This window comes from Pomacea canaliculata, linkage group LG12 (genome assembly GCF_003073045.1).
Source record: "Pomacea canaliculata isolate SZHN2017 linkage group LG12, ASM307304v1, whole genome shotgun sequence".
Taxonomy (NCBI): domain Eukaryota; kingdom Metazoa; phylum Mollusca; class Gastropoda; order Architaenioglossa; family Ampullariidae; genus Pomacea; species Pomacea canaliculata.
Window position 1 is genome coordinate 1642073 of NC_037601.1, and position 20905 is coordinate 1662977.

Sequence of the window (20905 nt, forward strand, 5' to 3'; positions counted from 1 at the left end):
AATCACAGCAGACAGTCAAAATAGATAAAGAATTATATCAAGTGTACTTACGACGTGAACAGCGAATCAGCAATCGCACTGAAAAACATAAGAAAAAGACAATGTCTTCCTCACATCTTCATCAAACTATTTAAGTACAGAAACACGTTAACTTCACAACAGTTCTGCCATGCACATGGGGTATTTTCAATTGGATATACCAACTTTTAGCTATAAATATCTTTGGATTCACTGAGAGGCAAGAGGGACACAGGATGACCTCACCATTTTATTTCATCCTTGTAGGTTACAGTAAACAATGACAAGTCATTTATGAGAATCAATACCATGGCAATACCTGGCTCTTCTATAGTGTAAGTAAGGCAAGCTGGTAAAAAAGTTGAATCATAAATATCAAAATGTCATAAATGTGGCCCCTAACTGATATGATACATGGTAGTTCTTAATGACCAAAAAACACTTACTCGTCTGGAAAGGGTATTGGCTGCAAAAGACTGCCTAGTGTGCTTCTCCAGTCTGTGTATTCAGACCTAAGAGAAAAACAATTGCCTAAATCGCAAAATGTTCATACAACTTCTCGTGTAAATAACAGAAAATATATGCATATGCAAGTTTGTACCCCCATTTCCCCACAAAATCATGCATACATTAACTTCACAACAAAATTCTTTTATGCACTGCCGAAAGATTCCCTCCCCAATATTCCCTGACCCACCTCAGGCAAAAACATGTATGTGAAAAAACAAATTCTGATATTTCAATGAACTTATTTTGGCCTTTAGAGATACAAGATCACCAAACTGTTGCCACTAACTCACATTGTCTCCATCATGGAAACATAGCAAAGGAGCTTGCTTTCCCAGTCGATGGGGTCAAACTGCAGTAAGTCCATGTTGTCTTGCATAGCACTGCAAACAATCCAGGTCTCTTTTCAATCCTTCCAGTGAAGAAAGGAAATCAAACACCCACTAACAGAAGATTGCAAAATAACAGGTAAATAAAGGAAACTAAAAACACAGTCAAGCAAAGAGCAGAATTGGGAGGAGAGCAATGAACATTTACCTTGATCGGTCTGCACTCTTCATATTTTCAAACACAGTTTCGTGCATGTTTAGCTTGCTGAAATGATCAACTTGGTTTTGCTGATATATTACAAAATCACCACAACATCACCCAGTTTTCTCTCATTCCTCACTTCTTCTTGTCTTCATAGAGGTTGTAGACTGCAGCCAAGCACACTGCTACCAGGTTGGGCAAAACCCGTGGATGAGGACAACTGCTGGCTGGACCATGCATGCTGTAATCAATCAAGCAGAAAGTCAATATGCTTAACAACTAATACATACTTGAGTTAGTCTGGAATATTTACAAAAGTGCTGTTTATGGGGACACTTAACATCTCAGCTGACTATAGACAGGGAAAGGTTTAGTAGTAGTTTCAGTGTTTGGATGCAAAATAAGTCAAACTGTATTGACTATACATATTTATTTCGGAAAGAGGTGGTAAAAATGTGATTTTCTAACAAGAAACAGAGCATCCTAGAATGTAAAGAATGAAGACTGAAGAAAAATGGAATAAAACAGAAAACAAGTGATAACTGAGGTGGGAAGCTATAACAAAATCTCAATTCTATCAGGACTTCTGCTAAGGCTAAATTCTTTGGGGTCCCAGGGACCCCTTCAGATTTTTTAAGGGTCCCTGTTCTTCGCCCAAATTTGAAGGGGACCCCACTGACGAAAATTGAAGGGGTCCTCCGAACTTTTAATGCGTACTGTACGCAATTTTTTGCGTAAGCAGAAGCCCTGATTCTATTATAAGAACACGATATGTTACTTAGTTTTCAACTTTTTAAGCCTTCTATCATGATAGCTGTATAACTGTGTTACGTCAGGAAAGGTTGACCACAGAATACAAGCCAGAATATTTGTGGTGTGGACAGTAAACAGACTACCTACAAATAACAGATTTTTCCCCCTTCTTTTGTTAAAAATTAGGTGACAAGAGGCGTAGTATGATTTGAATTCTTGAAAGAGTAGCTTAGGGATGCTCAGCAAGTCCACTAAGAAACATAAAATCTGGTACGAGGTAGATGGTAATCCTCAATTTCACAAGAAGGTCCTGATGGCATAACAAATAATCTGTCATAATCTTCTTGCAGGAGTGTGACGGTTAATATGCTTACAGCTGGATGAAATTTCCATACAGAGATATGACTGAAAACTACAGTGACAATACTAACATTGGCTAAGAATGCCATTTCATCATCTCCACAGACATCTTTCTTTGAGGATTATTGAAAAGGTTCAGATCTACAAATTATAAAACTAGGGGAGTAACTACTGCCTGTGGCTTTTACGCAAACACAAGACTGAGGCACCTGTGAGCTGATAGCAGAAACACCACTAGAGGAGCCAGTTCAGTTTTGTTTGTCAGAGACTAGATGCAAGAAAAGATGGGGACAGGTCTTTAACACCGAGCCAACAACTACAGCTACATCATAGCAAAGCAGCTGGCTCTGTAAACAGATATTATCCTGAGACAAGATCTAAACCTAGGATAGCCAATTAAAAATATAAACAATACAATGCCACACTGTATCAAGATTAAATCTTGTTTGCTTTAAGACTAGTATTCCTGACAAACCAATCACATAGCACATGGGTCACAGACTTCATTCTTGATTATTAATGTGTCACATTTACAACTACACCCCATCCACCTTTCAGGCTTCTTTCTAGGCATGGTAAAGGAAGTTTGTAACATTAGCGTAAGCCGTAAGGGTTTCACACTTTCAACCAGGTCAAAATATAATAATAGTCCAAATTAACCGTGGCTACCCAACTACTGACTCAAACTTTGACCATCACACATTGTCGACACAACTAGTGCTACTAGAAGTCATCAGGTAAGTGGCATAAATGTTCCTGATTTGAACTGCATTTTGTTAAATGTCATCAGCTTTTATGCATATCAAAATCAATAAATTTTACACACAAGAACATAAAAATGATAAATTTATAATGGGATGTAACTCCACTAACCATTAGTTTTACATTTCTTAACAGCTTCCCTTAACCAGAGCAAAAGGCAAAGGAAAAAAAGATGGACAAACAGATATAAAATTTACAAATATCCACAAACAGAGCATGTTATATAAAGAAATGTTCCTGGAAAGTCATACGCCTTATCGATTTGCAAATGGAGTGTTAAGAGGAATTTAGGTAAGACAGATTAATTTTTGCATATAATCTATATAATATATATCTATTACTTATACTCAAAAATTTTTTGTTCCATCTACATTATTTATTAATATGTTTTTAAACTAACCGAATTTTGTGCACACAAAGACAGCAATCTCACGATGTGACTAAAGGCAAGATATCTGACCATCTACTGCAATTAAAAGCCTTAAAGACTTAAAGCAAATGTGGACAAGACTATTGTAACTTACTTCCTGATGAAGTTCTGCACCACCTTCAAGCCATCATTCTGACAGTTGAGTGCCTGCAAGTACTCTTGAACAAAGGACCGCATCCTAGGGTACTTGCCAAAGTCCTGTTGGTTAAATACTGCTTGGTCATAAAGTTACATCAGAATGTCAAAAGAAATTTCAAAAGGATGCAATTCAAAGTTCAAACAGACTACAAGAATTTTACAAGTATTGGTATTTTTACTATATCCTTTTATTTTGGCAAAGTGATGCAATTCTACAAGAAAAGCTCCACAAAAGAAATCGCATCTTGGACTGGGTCATTCATTGAACTGATGAGTGCAGTCAGCTGATGTTTCTCAAGATCTCCCATCTGGCCACTACTGAGTACAGATCAAACTTGATCGCCAATGCCCATAATCAGCATTAGTTTTTAGACACGCTCGCTTGTTATGCAGTGTTGTTATGCTGAAACTCTCTGTTGAGCAACTTTGTGTAGAGTGGTTGATGGCCATGCCCCAGTGTCTAGATGTCTGACATGCCAGTCAAAATGTACACCTTGGTATTAGCAGATCTGCATCTAAGTCTGTGATCTGAAGTAAACACTCACTGGCGAGCTGAACGTGTTGGGCAGAAGACTGGACTCACATCCACAAAAAGACTTATAGCGCTGTCAAGGGGAGCGTTGCAAATTGCATCAACAAAACCAACGAATACTATCTTCATGCCCAAATAATTAATTACACCTCCTCCAAGAACCTTTCTGACATATGTAATTAAATGACTGGAATTAGCAAGGCAATGCCCCTGCCCCCTGCACATCCTGTTTCACAGCTGCTGCAAGCGTTCTGTGATTACTTTGCTAAAAGATATCAGACATCCTATCATCATTGGACTTGATGCCTGACATCTCTTGGGATACTCTGGGATACTCTGTAACCAACTTTCACCCATCTCTGAGGCCAATATAAAGGCGATTATTCTGAAAGCCAAGCCAACAAGTTGCCTGTTAGACCCAATACCCACAAGCCTTCTTCTTAAGTGCTTAGATATTTTACTTCCTGCCATCACAAGCATTGTAAATGTCAGTTTGTCTTCAGGTTTTTTCCCATCTTTGTTTAAAAATGCCCTGGTGAGGCCACTCTTTAAGAAGTCCACGCTTGACATCAACATCCTGAACAATTATCGCCCAGTTTCCAACTTGTGTTTTCTTGAAAGTAGTTTTGACACAGCTCTGGGCAAACTTATAAGATCACCAGCTCAGTCAGCTTATAGACCTTTTCACAGTACTGAAACTACTTTAATTAAAGTAACCACTGTCATACCATCTGCCATTGACAGTGGTGATATTTCTGCCTTAACTCTACTGGATCTGTCTACTGCATTCAACACCATCGGCCACTCTCTGGTCCTTCATAGACTACACACCGTCTACAAGATTTCTGGACCTGCTTGTTGTTTATCTTTTGGTCATTCATATGTTGTTTGTTCTTCTGTCCTTTGTATGTTTTCCATGTCTTGTTCTTGTTCTTAAGCGCTACTAGCATGCTCATTACAAATGTGAGTATGTGCTATACAACTCTTACATTTATTATTATTATAATCCTTTAAGATCATGTGTGAAAATCACAATATTCTTACCATATTGTGTTTCAGTATGCGCTGTACAACTGGTGTAAATAATTCTATGACAATGCTGGAGCGTGGACTGTTCTTGCAATGCTAGTTGGGGGAAGAGAGAAAGAGGAAATAAAAATGAAAATTAGCTTTCAGCAACAAATATAGCAGCTTACTATGTGTTTTTTAAGTGCTGACATATCATGTGGTCCTAGGATGAAACAGTTAATAACAATATCAAAGTAAACAAAAGCAAACAACCAATGCTTTAAAGGTGTTAAATAATGGAGTAAGTCCCCAGAATGCAGGATTATATATGTAGATCACTTTTAAAATTCAAATACTTTGTGCAAAATATCCATTTCTATCAAACAAAAGAAGCAAGCAATGAGCAAACGACACCTTGGGACCAAATGTCTGTATCTAACAAGCAATGCAAAAGGACTGTTGTGTGTATAGGTGTTAAATTATCCACACACACATACTCTATTACACCTGCTCAGTTACTTATCAGTTTCTTGAAAAATTTTAAGCCCAATGAAAAGTAATAAAAAAATCTAGTGGCCACAAACAAAAACTAGCAGTCAGTTTAACTGTTGCAACTTGTTCATCACCGTTCTACTGTTGTACCCACCTTGCTGAAGAAGTCACAGATTTCCTGTGTGGGGTGGTTATTTTCCAACAGGGGAGTTAGGGCAACAATTATACTTTCATGAGCATCTTTAGAGATGATCTCTGCATTTTGCTAGAAATAAAAACAAGAAGCAAATGTCAACAGTTAGTTTTATATAAAACAGTGATCAGTGCAAATAATAATAAACATGATTTATGTAGCGCATACTCACGCTCATAAGGACCATGCTCTTAGCACTTGAGACAAGAATGAGACATAGACAAGAAAGGACTGAAGGATAAACAATAATACTGATGACAGATACTGATAATAAAAGACAAATACAGAAAATGCAAAGAGGAAGTAGGTAACAAGAACTGAGGGTACTGTGATTCTGCAGAGGAAGATGAGTATGGAAGCTTGAGAATAGACTACCATTGTGTGGACTGTTATTAGAAGTAATGCTCAAGGAAGAGGTGTGTCTTTAGTGCACATTTAAACGATTCAATGGTGGGTAGGTGGAGGATATGGAAGGAGAGAGAGAGTTCAATTATTTTGCTGCACAGTAACTGAAAATCCTGTGACTGTATGTTGTTGTTCTAGTGACAGGAATAGTAAGGATATAGTCATCAAAATATTGCCTATTTTTTCAAGGAGTACATGTCAACAACAAACAGGTGCACTGCTCTACATCACTGGTATGCACAGGTCTTTCTTTCCATTTCCTTTAAAATGGATATGCCATTCTCTGGAGACACGCTGCAAGGTGCTGTATGTCCTCCAGGCTTATGCAGCTACCTAACAAATAAGTAAGTGTACTTTTGTATTGCAAATCCTATTGTTTAGCACTATATAATGTGGATTAGCTAAGTATTCCTCCCCAAGTCCAGGCTCATGCAATGTTCATGTCAGAAAGACATTGTTTTCTCACTCTCGGCTGCATGTCCTTGCACTCCAACAGGAAACTGGCAGATCAATACTCCCCCCCCACCAACCACCAACTGTTGCAATTACCTGCAGATTGCTAGGCTGGTTAGTAAGTAGGCACACTGGCATAGTCAAACAAGCTAGCCCTGAATCAAGCACTGCCTGTCATCAAGCAACAAACAAGCTAGTTCAGCAAACAGCACTTTCTCGTCCTTCAGCAACAAACAAGCTAGCACAGCAATCAGCTCTTCCTTATCCTCTAGCAGCAAACTGGTCTTAAGGACCACTAGCAGGGCACTGTCCACAGGAGAAGCCATCTTTCAGCTTTGTATCTAACAGTCTTGCCTAAGCATCACATCTACAACTGCCTTACCAATAATGCCTGTATTACCAAGTCTAAACCAAATCTCTAAATAATTTTTAACATTCATCCATGAATTTTATTAACATGTGTCTCCTAACAAACCCTTTCCACATAAACAGCTTAACATAGAAACAAAAATATGAGAAGCTTTTACAACAAAATAACCCTCTTATATCAATCTGCTTACCACCCATGGTACTCTGCAACTGATCCAAACAGTTGTTCAACTTTAATAATCACAGGAATTTTCCCTAATATTAGTTTTAGCATTAACAATCATAGTTTTTATTATCTGTTGTTTTAACATATTTGTTTTTCATTTAGTTTTCTGTGCAAATTTTCAAAGTTTTTATAAGTAAGTGAAACTACTTTTAGGGTATCTCATTTCCTTTTACACTCTTCAGCAATTACTACTAAGTTTAGTTTGCACTACTTATAACTACCCCCCCCACCTTTACAAAAAATCACAGCAAGTCTTCAATAAACAACAAATCTACTGTGCAGTTCTGTAAGCCTATACTAAAACGAGAAGATCTAATTCTGCAGTGAAAAATAATAAGTCTATAGCAAACTAAACCAAAATCAAACGTACTGAGGTTACCAATATTTACAGCTGAACAACCAATAGGACCTTACAACCCAAAGCACACAACTACAGCCTTCTGTTTTGTTCCTAATACACGCTGACCATCAATAATTAAGCACTACAGCTTTGTGTGTGTGTGTGTGGAAGGGGCATGCGCAAGTATATGCATGCATATAGGTGTGGGTGCTGTGCAAGGACATTTATCTACCACAAACTGAGGGCACATTTGACCAAAGAGTATTTGACTGGGGTTTGAGTCTGGAATAGAGTTTATGATGTGCTAGTGATACCAACCAGGAACCTCTGAAAGTGTTTGGCAGGATTTTGTAAGGAGGCTGGAAAAATTGCAGATTAAGGAACTTTTTGTCTGCAACCAAGGACCTCCAGGAACTGGGGACATCTCTAGTTTGCTAATGTTGTTAGACACTTGGAAATATTTGGCCATTGTGCTTATTAGCATGGATTTGAGTGTAAATTTGTGTCTGCTGCAAAGTTTTTATCCAGGTAAAGTGAACGTGCACTTTTTAAAATTTACAGTTCACAGTTAATTTTATTATCCACCATGTTTACTTCTCTCCATAGTACATCAATTTTTGTGCAATTTAAACAGTCACAAGAAAATGATTATTTATATATATATATCATACAAAAAAAAAAAAAAAAGTTAGAAAACAGGAAAACTTCTAAAAACAGGAAAAACCTAAGACAAAATGTGTATGCCTCTCTCACACACACCCACCCTGCATCCTTTCTCTCCCGCCCTTCTCTCTCTATATATATAAAACATACAAGCACAAACTATATTTTATGGTCAATCTGTTACCTGTTGTAGAAGCTCTGACACTAAATCCAGTGGAAACTGGTAGACTGATGCATCTTGTATAGGTGTTGTCAAAGACACATCAATCATGTTCTGCCACAGACAAACAAAAGTCACAAATAAGTTATCGCTGCCCAACATCTGCTTCTCTTTAGAACATTAACAATACAATGAGACATAATGCAGCCTGTAGTACAGAAGCGATGTCACATTAGTGACATTACATTTAAGAAGTGAACAAGCACCATAGCCTTGATGTAGGAGCAGAAGATCCTTAACTCAAAGGAGTCCTTGATCACCTGCCAATCCAGCAAATCAAGATTTATCAGGGGAAAGTCAAAGAGCAAGAAGAGTTGGAAGAGAAGACCTCCATGTCATGCTCTAGACATTGCAAACCACTTACTATGGCCACAAAGATGAGATGCTTTAAAGAAATACCTCTCTCAAAAAAAGACTACCCCCCACCCCAAAAACCCTCAACCGCATCTAAGTTACCATGTCAGCAGCAGCAGCTAAAATCAAGAATGCCTGGCAGCTCTATGATCATGATGACCATTACCATAAGTTTCTTAACTTCCTCTGACATTGAGCTTTACACCACATACATAGCCCTTCATAAATCTTTCCAAATATTAAAAATAAAAATTATCCATCTCTTAAGCAATCTTTAAAAATGCACCACGACCTAACTGCACATCTGCTATGAAACATCTGATCACAACAAAATCCATGACTATATGGACCAAAGAACCAAAAAAGCTCTTCGACAAAGGTGATTGTCACTACTAACACAAATAAATATAGAATGATTTTGTGTAGCCAACAACAGAAACCACTGCAAAAGATGACATAACATTACTTATAACCAATGACTTTTGCATCTCATGATATTTTGTTATGGCTTGCTGGGAACATTTGATTACTGGGATTAGATGTGTAATGAAACTTTGGGCAATATTCTATTTCTTTCCTTTAACAATTATTTCAAACTGAATCCTACCATGACCATGAAAGGCTGATGAAGCATTACCTTAACATAACACATGACCAGAAAGGGCTGGTTAACCTTATGTTGAAGTTAGCTTATACCGAAGGTCCACGTGGTTTAGAGCATACCTCAAAGTTAACTCACATCCAATGGTCAATTCATCCAAGGGCACATTACTCAATGTTCTGTGATGACTGACTACGTAAACAAGCAGCTCTATCATGCTTTGATGCCTTCGAAACAAAGGCATAAAAAGAAAGGGCAAGGGATGGAATGGGAGGGACCTGACAACTAATCTGTGTAATTAGAAACTGCAACATGATCTGTTACTACAATCTAATCAGTAAACAAACAGCAGCTTTTAGAACCCCTCAGTAACATTATTCTGTGAATGATCCAAGAGAATCTTGGAGAAAACAACATTCAAAATACTGTTAGGCTAAATGAAATGGCAATTGATTAGATGTGCAGATATCCCATGGAATGTCAATCAGGTCATCTCTGTCTATTATCATCATCGTCCTCCCTCCCATTTAGGTTATCTCCCACAAGGTTGCCTGCATTATCATGACAGGCTGCTCAAGCACTTGTGAAATTGTGCATTGCACTTGAGGTCAGTTCCCTTCTCCTCCTATTGCAGGCTTGTCATAAGAGGAGGACATCTAGAACAATCTGCTTGTGCGTGTGCTATCGACCCAGTATTTTTGCAGCCTTTTCTATTCTTGGCCACTCAACTCCAGTCAAATTCAATAAATCGTCTAATGCTTACTCATGAAACAGATATTACATAAAGGAAATAGGATGCACAACAGATAACCACACCCAAACATTTCACTAAAAGAAGCCAAACCATCCTTTCCAAGCTGACAGAGCCACCCATAGACAGGTCATGCTTCTAGCATTTTGCCACCAGCATGTGACGCAAACACATGTCTGTGACGCGGGTGCTAGCAGATAATCGCTACAATTAAACAGCTATCCACCTACCCTGACTGTCGGGGAGCTGTAACTATTGAACCTAAGAAAGAGTTCCCAGCAGGCTCTCTCAAGCCTTCAGGAGACATTTGAAATCAATGCAAGAAAAATATTTGCCAGTCTCAGACAAGCCAAATTGAGCTTACACTACACTGACATAAACATCAATCCCAGAAAAGTCATTAGTCTTCAGCAACACCTTTGAAATGTATGTGTAATACTAAATAAAAGATACAATTTCAAAACTTTAAAAAAAGGGTAGTTGAATGATAATCTCATTTGTAGCCATGCTGGAAATGAGTTTACCAGCACAGACTCACAATCAGGTACAGCACTCACAGCTATAAAAATAACCTCTTGTAGCAAATTGTTGACATCATCAGTCTTTTATTTTGGTTTTTATGCTAAATTTCTAAATTACTGTGCTACTACTTTATGTATCGAATATCATCTTAAAAAAAAAAACAACTCTGTGTTTCATCTCACATCTTACATGTAAATGTCACACGTGTTGAAGATATGTACGGATTCTTCATGCACATTTCTGTCAGGCTAGCAATAATCTGAGTTGCAGCATGATTAGAAATTCAGATGATGAACAATTTTGCAAATGGAGAAACAGGTAAGAAAATGTCTGAGAAGACAAGACACTGAGTTTGTAAACTGACAAAAAATCATGTAATTGGAAAAATGAAAAGATTTTACAAGACAGCTTTTTATGTTTCTTGGTATTTGGATTTGGAGATTTTTCAGCAAAATTTTAAGGTTTGGTAGTTTGTATCTAAGAAATCTGAGAATAAATGTATTTTAAAACACAGTTTTAGCATATCACCAATTTTTTGAGAAAGTTTTGTTTTCAATCATCAAGAAGCACCCCTCAATTTTTTCCCCCAAACACCAACAAGGAGCAAGAAAGCATAAAGTTTAAGATTATTAATATTAGTCATAGAAGTACCTGCATGTACTGACAAATCAATACAAACAGTTTCAGTGATTTCTTTTTTCTTTGCGATAGGATTGTCTTCACAGGTCTGCCCTCAATAATTTCTTACAGGGATCGAGCAGGTCCCGCAAAATCTTGCTTCCACGGGTGAATAACATATGATCTTGCTGCTTAATTTTCAGTTGACAATTCTGGCAAAAAACAGTTGCCATCTTAAACTGACCATAACATTCTACAATCCCTGCCAACTCCATGGATGCCAGTGGGAACCATGTTGTCTTGGTAAACATATAATAGCCAGAAGGTGGAGGAATACATCAGGTTCATCAGACTATCTTCATTTATTGTGCTCTAACAGCAAAGACAAGTGTGAAATGCCTTGCCTTGAAGACACTAAACCTTAAATGTTTGAACCTGAGGATTGTGAAGGTTTAAAACCCCAAACATAAGATGAGGATGTTCCACTTCAACCCAGACTTCAGTATTTCATGCAGTTTCAGTAAGTGCAGACCTTTTTAGGCATTTCCACATTTGTTTTCCTAATTTTTACCCTGATAGTTTTCACAAAAGAGAGAGAAGGAAGTTGATGCACACTCCACTGAGTGATCCATCGGAGTTTCTTGCACAATCAAATGTCAAGGTTTTGAAGCCTACTCCCTACTCATCAGACCTTGCCCCACGTGATTTTTTGTTGTTCCCAAATCTGAAAGAACCCCTGCATGGAGTAAACTTCAAAACTCAAGAGGAACTTTTTGCTGGAGTGAGGAAACAGTTGAAATTGATGCCAAAATTGGAATTTTTTTAGTTTCAAAAATAGATCTATAGGGCCAAAAAATGTGTTACAATTGGCAGTGACTATGCTGAACAAGTTTAAAAGGATAAAAAATGTTAAAAACATTTTATTGCCAGGTCCAGGTGGAAGTTGAATATTACTGGTATGCTTAGGCAGCAGATGATGTAGAGCAATTTCACAATGTTACATGGTAAGCAACATTGATGTTCATCAAACTTTGCAAGCTGCAGATGATCATTACAGTTACATGCTGTCAAAAACAAGTGAGAAAATGTACCATTGGGACTGATTTGCATGTTTATATGGCCATAGCTGCTCAAATGGTTGTTATCAATAACAGTAAGAAACAGAGTGACTTTCACCCACAAAAATTTTAAACAAATGGAAAAGCAGAGATATTTTTTCTGGAACACTGATGCAGATATTTCTTATCCTTTACTGTGCAGATGTTACTAAATCCTATTGTGTCCCAGGTAATTAGCCAAAGTACTGTGGCTTGAAAAGTTGACTTTGAAGTACATTTATCAAGATAACTTTAAGTGTTTGTGCAATTACTCTGTGTTGCTGGACGAGAAAAGGCATGTTTCTGTTTGTATTCATGGACCCTGGTGGAAGACACTTTTGCGGTACCTCAAAACCCTCTTGCTTCTTCACCATCTACACCACTGGGTAACACTCAGAAGCAAAGTGGTTTTTGCATTAGACAGAGAACTGTGCACAGTAAAGTCAGCTCTATACAAATGAAGTTGATCCATTGTCTTCTCAATGATGAATCCTTTGGAAACATATGCTCACTTGCTCTGTCATTGTTTTCCTATGCATTCAACAATGACACAATAGTTTTCATATCTGCACTTGGGCTTTCAAGACTCGGTATTTTCTGGGCAGCTTGTAACAGCCATGCTGTGGTCAGCCACGATTTCACCCGTACAGACGTCACACACTGCTTCAGGCCCAAATGGAGATTTAAACAGCCGAGGAAATCGTTTTATTTGACTTCTCGATATTCAAGATTCATGTTTCTCCTTATGATGTCATGCTTGAGGCATTAATAAGTGATATAAAGGAGTCTTTTGAGAGTGATATGTGTCCCCAACAGGCCAGTTCTTTGAACATCCTTTAACTCAATCTTGACTTAAAAGAAATTTCAAGGTAAATAACTCTATGAAGAATATATACTCTGCTTGTGAAATATTGAAATGAAGCAGTATCTTCCCTAAAACAGTATAAATGCTTTCTCTTGTTGGTCAACAGCAAATGCTCAGGCCTCACTGAAACTAGCATTTCAATACGTCAGGATTTATTTAATTCAAGCTGTATGGGTCAGTTTAAATTTTATTGAAGATTTGTTTATTTTTTTAATATGTCCAATATAAATTTTCTAACAATAGACATGATAAAGACTGTTTTAGTTTTTAGTCAGTCGTGATTAGCGTGCACGCCAAATCAATAATTTTGCCGATCCCAATGTTTACTTCCAGGATCAAATTTGAGGCGCATGAGATCAAATGGTAGAAAGAGGAATCATTTGACAAAGAATTAGCTCCAGAACAATGAATTATGGAAAAAGAAACTTTATCCTTGCAAGACAAACTATGTTAGTATTGCTAGTGTTTGCCATCAATAACACTGTCTAAAAAGAACTAAAAACACAAAAGAATTATTCTGAAAACCACCAAATTTAGGACCAGTTAAGCCTGTTAGAACCAGTGTGTTCTGGAAATAGGAAGTATCAAGCCACAGCAGCCATTCACTGCATGTTGCACTTATTTCTAACATTCGACAGTCAGCAAATGATGCCACTTGCATGTCACTAACACCTGACAGTGGATGTTACTGCCATATCACTAACCCTCACCATTACGTCATCACAAAATGTCACTTTCACGACACCAACACCCACTGTTACTGTATGATGTCACTCGCATGGCTTTCTTTTCTCTTAGTATACACTGCAGGGCAGAGTTGTCTGCCAGTAGCTTTCTATAGCAGAGATTCTAAAACTTTTTCGCAACTGTACCGCAAAAGGGTGAAAGTATGCCCGAAGGTACCCTTCACACGTAAGTTCGTGCATAAAGGTATGTTTTATAATGGCATATGCTTATGTATGTCGCTGTGTACCCCTGCATAACCCTTGCCATACCCCTAGGGGTACATGTACCACCAATTGAGAAACGAGGGTCTATAGCAGTGATGCCCAACCTTTTTCGGCCTGCAGGCCATACACATTTCCGACATGCGTGTCACGGGCCGCTTCACCGCAAAAATACCAAAAAAAGAAAAAAAAAATAGAGCAGATACCATTTTTATTAGAAACAAGTTGTACTTATCATTAATTATGTAGTAATTAGTGGGATATTTGAAGTTCTTTACCCGAAACCATCTTCTGAATGTCCGGCTGCATCGTAGAGACACCAAATCGGAGCACTGAATCGAAATGTTCGTCCATCGAAAAAAGATTGAGAGACGCCCCTAAGTAGGGATAAATACTTCTTCTTCCCTTTTTTTTTTTTTTGTTTTTGTGGGTCTCTTTTTTAATACTAACATGGCGATTTCCTGCACTGTGGACAGAAGTTTCGCGGGCCGGATGGCACCGCGTCGCGGGCCGAATATGGCCCGCGTGCCGTAGGTTGGGCATCCCTGGTCTATAGTATTAGTGACATAACAAAGTACAGGTAGATTCTCATCACTGCCAATGACTGTTCATAGCAACACAGTAATAAAACGAGTCCTTTGCAATTGCAAATTTTAAGTGGAAGTAATTCAAGACTTAGAACACAAACACACAAAATGGTTTTGTGGCCTAGCCATTTGTGATAAATAGTTTGCATGCAGAAACATTGTTTTTCATGGCTTCAAGTCAAAATCTTACCTTCATCTCTTTCACCAAAACCTCTGGTCTGCGAGCACTTTTCAACAGCTTCTCATAGCGGTACATGTGTTTCTGCATACATGGTAAGAAATACACCACTAGAGATTGAGGTAAGGGTAATGCTATAATCTGCCAATACCATATCTATCATAAGAATGTTTCACAGAAATTAAACAGATTCAACTCTTTACAGATTACTCTAAATTACTGCATCATGACTGCATTTTTCTGAACATACTAAAGGTATAAATATACATTAGAAACCTTTTTTTTTTAAAAAGTCCTAACTCACCTCTAAAGACTTTCTATATTAATCAGCATACACTTTTTTTTTTTTCATTTTTAAAAGCTGCTACATTGGGTGGGCAACACTATCATCAAACATGCTGTTTTACAGTTCTTTCTTTACACTCCCACCCACACACTCCTGTTACTTCAGACATCTAATCCTGCTCCCTAAAGCAATTTTTAAAACATCAAAGAGGCAGCCACTCAATCAACAGTCTGATAATAAGAATAGTTTCTGCTTGGTCTAGACAAAGGAATAAATAAATCTGTCAAGTCACTTACTTTCCACTGAATTGAGTACATCCACTGGTCCCGCAAATAAGCATTGTTGGCCTGGAGTTGAAAAAAACAACTCTCACATAGGGGAAAAAAGCCCAAAGACATTAATGACTCCAAATTTTTAACAGCTTGTTTAGAAAGCACTTGTAGCAGCATCTAGTTCAGTAGTTGCCTTTGCAATGTTACACAGCTCTACCCCCTTCCAAAATAAGGTGCTGGTGGTCCTGCACAGTCATCGATGTACCCAACTGTGCTTCACCCGAGTCCCTACAACAGCTACTTGTTTTACAGGTCTAGTACCCATATTAAGATTTTTTTTCTCTTGAAAGACATTCCTCTTCCTGATTCTGTTCTGCCAATGACACAGTGCTTCACCCAGGCCCATTAGATGCACTATCTAAAGCTATAGAGGATTAGTTCCATGAGACAATTTCCAACTGAAGAAGACACTGACATTTGTAGCTGCTTGAGGTCATGCTCCCACCCCTTTGAAAACTTCACCAGGCAGCATTTTCACACTTCACTATCAGTTTCGCACTTCTTTAATGATGAAGTTGCACTGGCTTGCTATTTCTGAGCACCAATTACAAGGTTGCTTGTACTTGTACACTGGCACAGCTCCAAGTTACTTTCTACTTTGATTTCTCGCTACTCTCCACCTCTCTGTTCGTCCATGAACAGTCATCTTTTCTGTTTTTTCTATACACAATAATCTTCCACCACACCCCATTACCAGTTGTAGGTGAATCACGTATTGGCCAGGGGTGGGACAGGAGTGTTTTTTTACTAAGACTAATGATATCTTGCCACTTAATTTTCATATGTTAATTTGAAAATTCCAGCAAAAAACAGTTGCCATCTTAAACTGACCAAAACATACTACTATTCCTGCCAACTGCACTGAGTGTGTGATAAACTACACAGATTAACATACCAGGATCTCCACCAATCCTAAGTGATGATAAGCTGCCAGCATTAGTAACATGTCATTATTCCTGTCCACCACAGCTGATACATCTCAAACAGCCTGGTTAAAAGAACTAGTCAGAGGCAAAATCATTTTTGTCATGATTGGATAATGCTCCAAATACTAGTTCTTGGAATCTGGGTGTATACTCTTATTCTGTTCTCAAGATACTAACAAACATCACCATTCAAAAAAATGAGGTCAACAACAAAATATCAGGATTCTACATACATACCTTAAGGAGACTAATTCTTATAGGAGAACTAGACCATATGTTGATTTATATCTAAGCACAAATGTAACATCATGATTTTGTCCTCTTTCTGTGCATAGTGATGTCTATAGGCATGTATTTGAAAAATGTGGGCTGGTATTCACCAAGATCTTGGAAAATAGTATTTTTGCACCGAGTTTTATCTAGTCATTAAAAAAATCTGCACCCACTACTCTTTTAACAACATAACATTGTTCCTGTCACCATAATGGATCTCATAAACTGTCTACATTAACACCATAACATTAAAATAAGTCCTAGAAAAATCTCATTTATGGTAATATGAGTCCTAAAAGGTATGTGGAAAAACTGCAAAGGTTAGGGGTCAGTTAGGTTACATTTTCCCTATTCTGTCTTAAAATAAGAGATCAAAGAATTCAAGGATACAGAAGGCACCTCCACTCAATCTAGGATATTCAGGGAAAGGCAGGCTTGCTTTTAAAAAAAGTTTTCATCTTGGGCTCTATCTCATAAACAAAGCAGACTGTGGCAATGTGTCTCTCTTCAGCACTATGCAAATTCACACCATTTATCTGGCCCTCACCCAATTTCATATATAAGTACTTTTTTGTCTGTGGGAAGGTCATAGGGGTTCACATATTTTATTCCTGAATCTTTATTTTCCTCTTTATATTAAGGTGGTTCTAGAATCATGCATGGGAAGTAACTCTGAAATGCACCATAATTTGTGGCAAGGCCACAATAAACTTTAAATTCACAGCAGATCTTTAAATGTCCAGTGAAAGAATCACTTAGCTAACTAATCCCAGAAAACCTTGCTAATAAGGTGTATGTACAGTCCTAAAAATACAATGAATCCACATTGGGACAGTGCAATAATCCGTCAAAGAAAACTAACAATTTTTTTCAAATAAACTGTGCTTTTTAACTATTATAGAAGCTTTTAATTTCTTTTTGATCAGAACCTTTTTCTCAACTTAAGCAATGTAGACTTTAAAAAAAAAAAAGGAAAAAAAAAAAGAAGCAATGTACCTGTAAAAGCAAAGATCCATCCTGGATTGTTATTCGGATGCAAAACTTCTGGCCTGCATCCCATCGTGACACTATATGTACATCTTCTATGCTGGAATATGGCACTGCTGACTCCATGAATCCTACTGGCTAAAAACAACGAAAAATTGAGAGATGTAGCTTTATTTTTAAAAGTCAATTAAGAAATTTGTTTAAAGTCAAACAAGAATAGCTATATTTCCAGTGTACAAAATAAAGCACCATTCATGGCCTATACAAGTCCACTTATCACTTGCCATCTTAATTCTATTGGAAATACATTATTTAAAACCAACCGGGGAAAAAAATTCATTCCAAAGCTAAAGCCTGGGCTAAATCAACAATTTCTGCATTATGAACCCCCCACCCAAAAAAAAGTTAACTTTTAAGTCTACAAAGCACTGAAGAAAGAGAAAATTGATTGGATAAGCAAAGCTTAATACAGTCCTAACCCCTCTCCCCAAATGTAATCCTATACTGCTTATTTACACAGCCAGCATTTCTCTGTTCTCTGCATTGTGCCACAGAATGCACTTAACACAACATGCAGTTCCTAAAATCAGATTATTTTAACACACTTATTCGATGGAGCCAAGTACAAAGAACATTATCTTCAACACCAGATTATCGTTACACATATTTCAGCATGTTAAACAGCCCTTTTTAGACAAGACAGAGCACAATGTACATAATGCCAATGCTAGACTATCCTCACAAATACATTCAAATGTGTAAGCAGTGTTTTTCGGACTCCACACATAGCAGAAAGTAGTTCTCTATTTGCCTCCTCACTCAATTGTCTTATAATGGAATGAAATCTATAACTAAGTGTAAGCACAGGCATTGACACATGAGAACAAAATGATATCATCATGTCATCATCAATCATCATCATGATGCCATATCTAGACAAACATGGAAATGAATCAGAAGCGGTCAGCTTCACTTAAGGAGTCACAATGTGCTAGACCAGTGATGCCCAACCTTTTTCGGCCTGCGGGCCATTTCCATTTCCGACATGCGTTTCACGGGCCGCTTCACCGCAAAAATGAAGAATGAAATCCATCGAAAGATTGAGAGATGCCCCTATGTAGGGATAAATACTTCTTCATCCCTTTTTTTCGGTTTTATTTTTTATTTTCGTTTTTTTTATTACTAACATGCTGATTTCCTGTACTGTGGGCAGAAGCTTCACGGGCCGGATATGGCCCGCAGGCCGTAGGTTGGGCATCCCTGTGCTAGACTAACGAAACTGAGATTTTAAGTTTTTTTACCACAATGTGTGCGTGTGTCATTTTGGCCAACTGTGACAAGTGAGTCTTTTTGCAGTTTTAAAAACTCCACTTGTTACAAGTACTTTTTCTGCAATTAACTACATATTTCTTATTCAGTGGTAATTAAGAGCAGGGAGACTGAGTCTTGCCTAAAGTGCTTTCTGTCTACCAGCTAACACTATCTAAATGACACCATGGATGAAATACTCAACAGTTTACCAGCAATTAAATGCCAGTCACAATGGTCTGCAAGCATTTGTGAGCTATCATTACAAAACTTGTCTAAGGACAATCATACCAACTTTCATTAACTTAACCCATGTCTCTTGCCTTGACACTCTCTCTATCTTGTCTCTCGTTCAAATTTGGAATGATCTTTCTACGTTTGATGCTACTACCAACCAACAAAATTATACATAGTCATAAAAAAAGAAAAATCTGCTTTGCAATGGTCAAATATGCTTCATGTCTATATATACTTGCTTCTACTTTTACATGATTCCATGCTCAATTTTGTGTTCTGCAAATGCCTGCCTCTGTGTTTATCAGAGCATTAATAAGTCATAAAACTTAATCTTATATTTAATTTTTCTAGCAATTTAAGTGATAAATCCTTTGGCAAGTGAGACCCCACTGTGTGTGTGTGTGCATGCACATGCTTAATTGAGATATTCCATCAGTCTTAATCTCCTAAAAGATTTCTGGTAAGTGCAAATGTTCTTGCTGCTTATCACCAGCTTCAAGTAATAAATTTGTAACCCAAGCAAAGTGCATAAAGTGATGAATTTTACTATTTCTGTACCTACCACTAGTTCAGGGGATTAATAGTAATTGCAGTCATGACCTCATCTTACTTTCAACTTTTCTTTCCAATTTTCCTTTCGCAACTGTAAACCCACTTGCTGTGTATGCGTGTATTCCGTGTTTGCAACTTCCGTCAGTCTTAATCTTCCGCATCATACTTCCTTATAACTCTGCACCTTTATCCTTTTACAGACATACATATAAGGCATATCTAAGCAACAGATATATATAATATATATTTCATTTAAGGAATGTCTGTTCTGTACCCTCCATAATAAAAAAAAAACTATTCGGGTAATAATTACAGAAATGATTCTGTGTCCTGGTAGACTGCTTTTAACAAATATATTTCCAAAGAAGCCAAATTTTTTTTTTTAAAAGACAAGACATAGTTCCATGACAGTTTTGTTGTTTCTTTTTAACAACAAAGCTAAAGTTTTGATAATTTTGATAAAGCCAGCAAGCCTTAAATAGCCATATCTACCAACACAAAGGACCAACTGAAATTAAAGAAGGGATACATTTTCCAGAATCATCTCTATTTGTGGTCTTTGTACCTTTCAACAGAACTGTTAGTTCAAATGCTGCCACCACCACCCTACCAATCTCCAAGCACATGAACATCCAAGCCTACTCAGGAGGGTGTGCATACACACACACCCACACAGAAAGACCCTTGTTGTGCACAGGTTTTACTGTTACAGATCAAGCCAGGCTGGGTTCTCTTTAATTCCAGTCTGTTAATGTTCAACATGAATAGTTTCTCTTAGCACTAAACATCACGCTATATTAGCCATTGTTATTGTACTGAGCATGTGGTGTTCATGGTTAAAAACATCTATTAAAAAATAAAAACCTTGCTTTGTCTTTAATGCATATTCTGTGCCACTAAGAAAATGGTCTTCCAATGCAAAAGTGACATTCTGGCCATCATAAAGACTGCAAAGTTTTTAGATGGTAAGCTGAGCTGGAACACCTTATATTATAATGGAGCATCATACTATTCTGGAAATTAAAAAAAAAAAATTAGAATCTCCAACAAGCTAGGTTTTCCCAGATTTTATGGGCTTAAAAAT

The 20905-nt window shown here is 37.5% G+C and overlaps 1 protein-coding gene across 2 annotated transcripts in view; it reads right to left on the minus strand.

The window, feature by feature from the left end:
- LOC112576628 (C-Maf-inducing protein-like) overlaps positions 1–20905 on the minus strand; it is a 37793-nt gene that overhangs the window by 12740 nt on the left and 4148 nt on the right. For both annotated transcript variants that reach the window (XM_025259230.1, XM_025259229.1), the window contains exons 2-12: positions 17734–17862; positions 15503–15553; positions 14933–15004; positions 8365–8454; positions 5686–5796; positions 5076–5156; positions 3456–3559; positions 1196–1297; positions 819–908; positions 465–530; positions 52–78 (exon numbers count right to left, since the gene is read on the minus strand). In XM_025259230.1, the coding sequence (XP_025115015.1) occupies positions 52–78; positions 465–530; positions 819–908; positions 1196–1297; positions 3456–3559; positions 5076–5156; positions 5686–5796; positions 8365–8454; positions 14933–15004; positions 15503–15553; positions 17734–17862 (923 nt within the window). The remainder of the gene's footprint in view (positions 1–51; positions 79–464; positions 531–818; positions 909–1195; positions 1298–3455; positions 3560–5075; positions 5157–5685; positions 5797–8364; positions 8455–14932; positions 15005–15502; positions 15554–17733; positions 17863–20905) is intronic.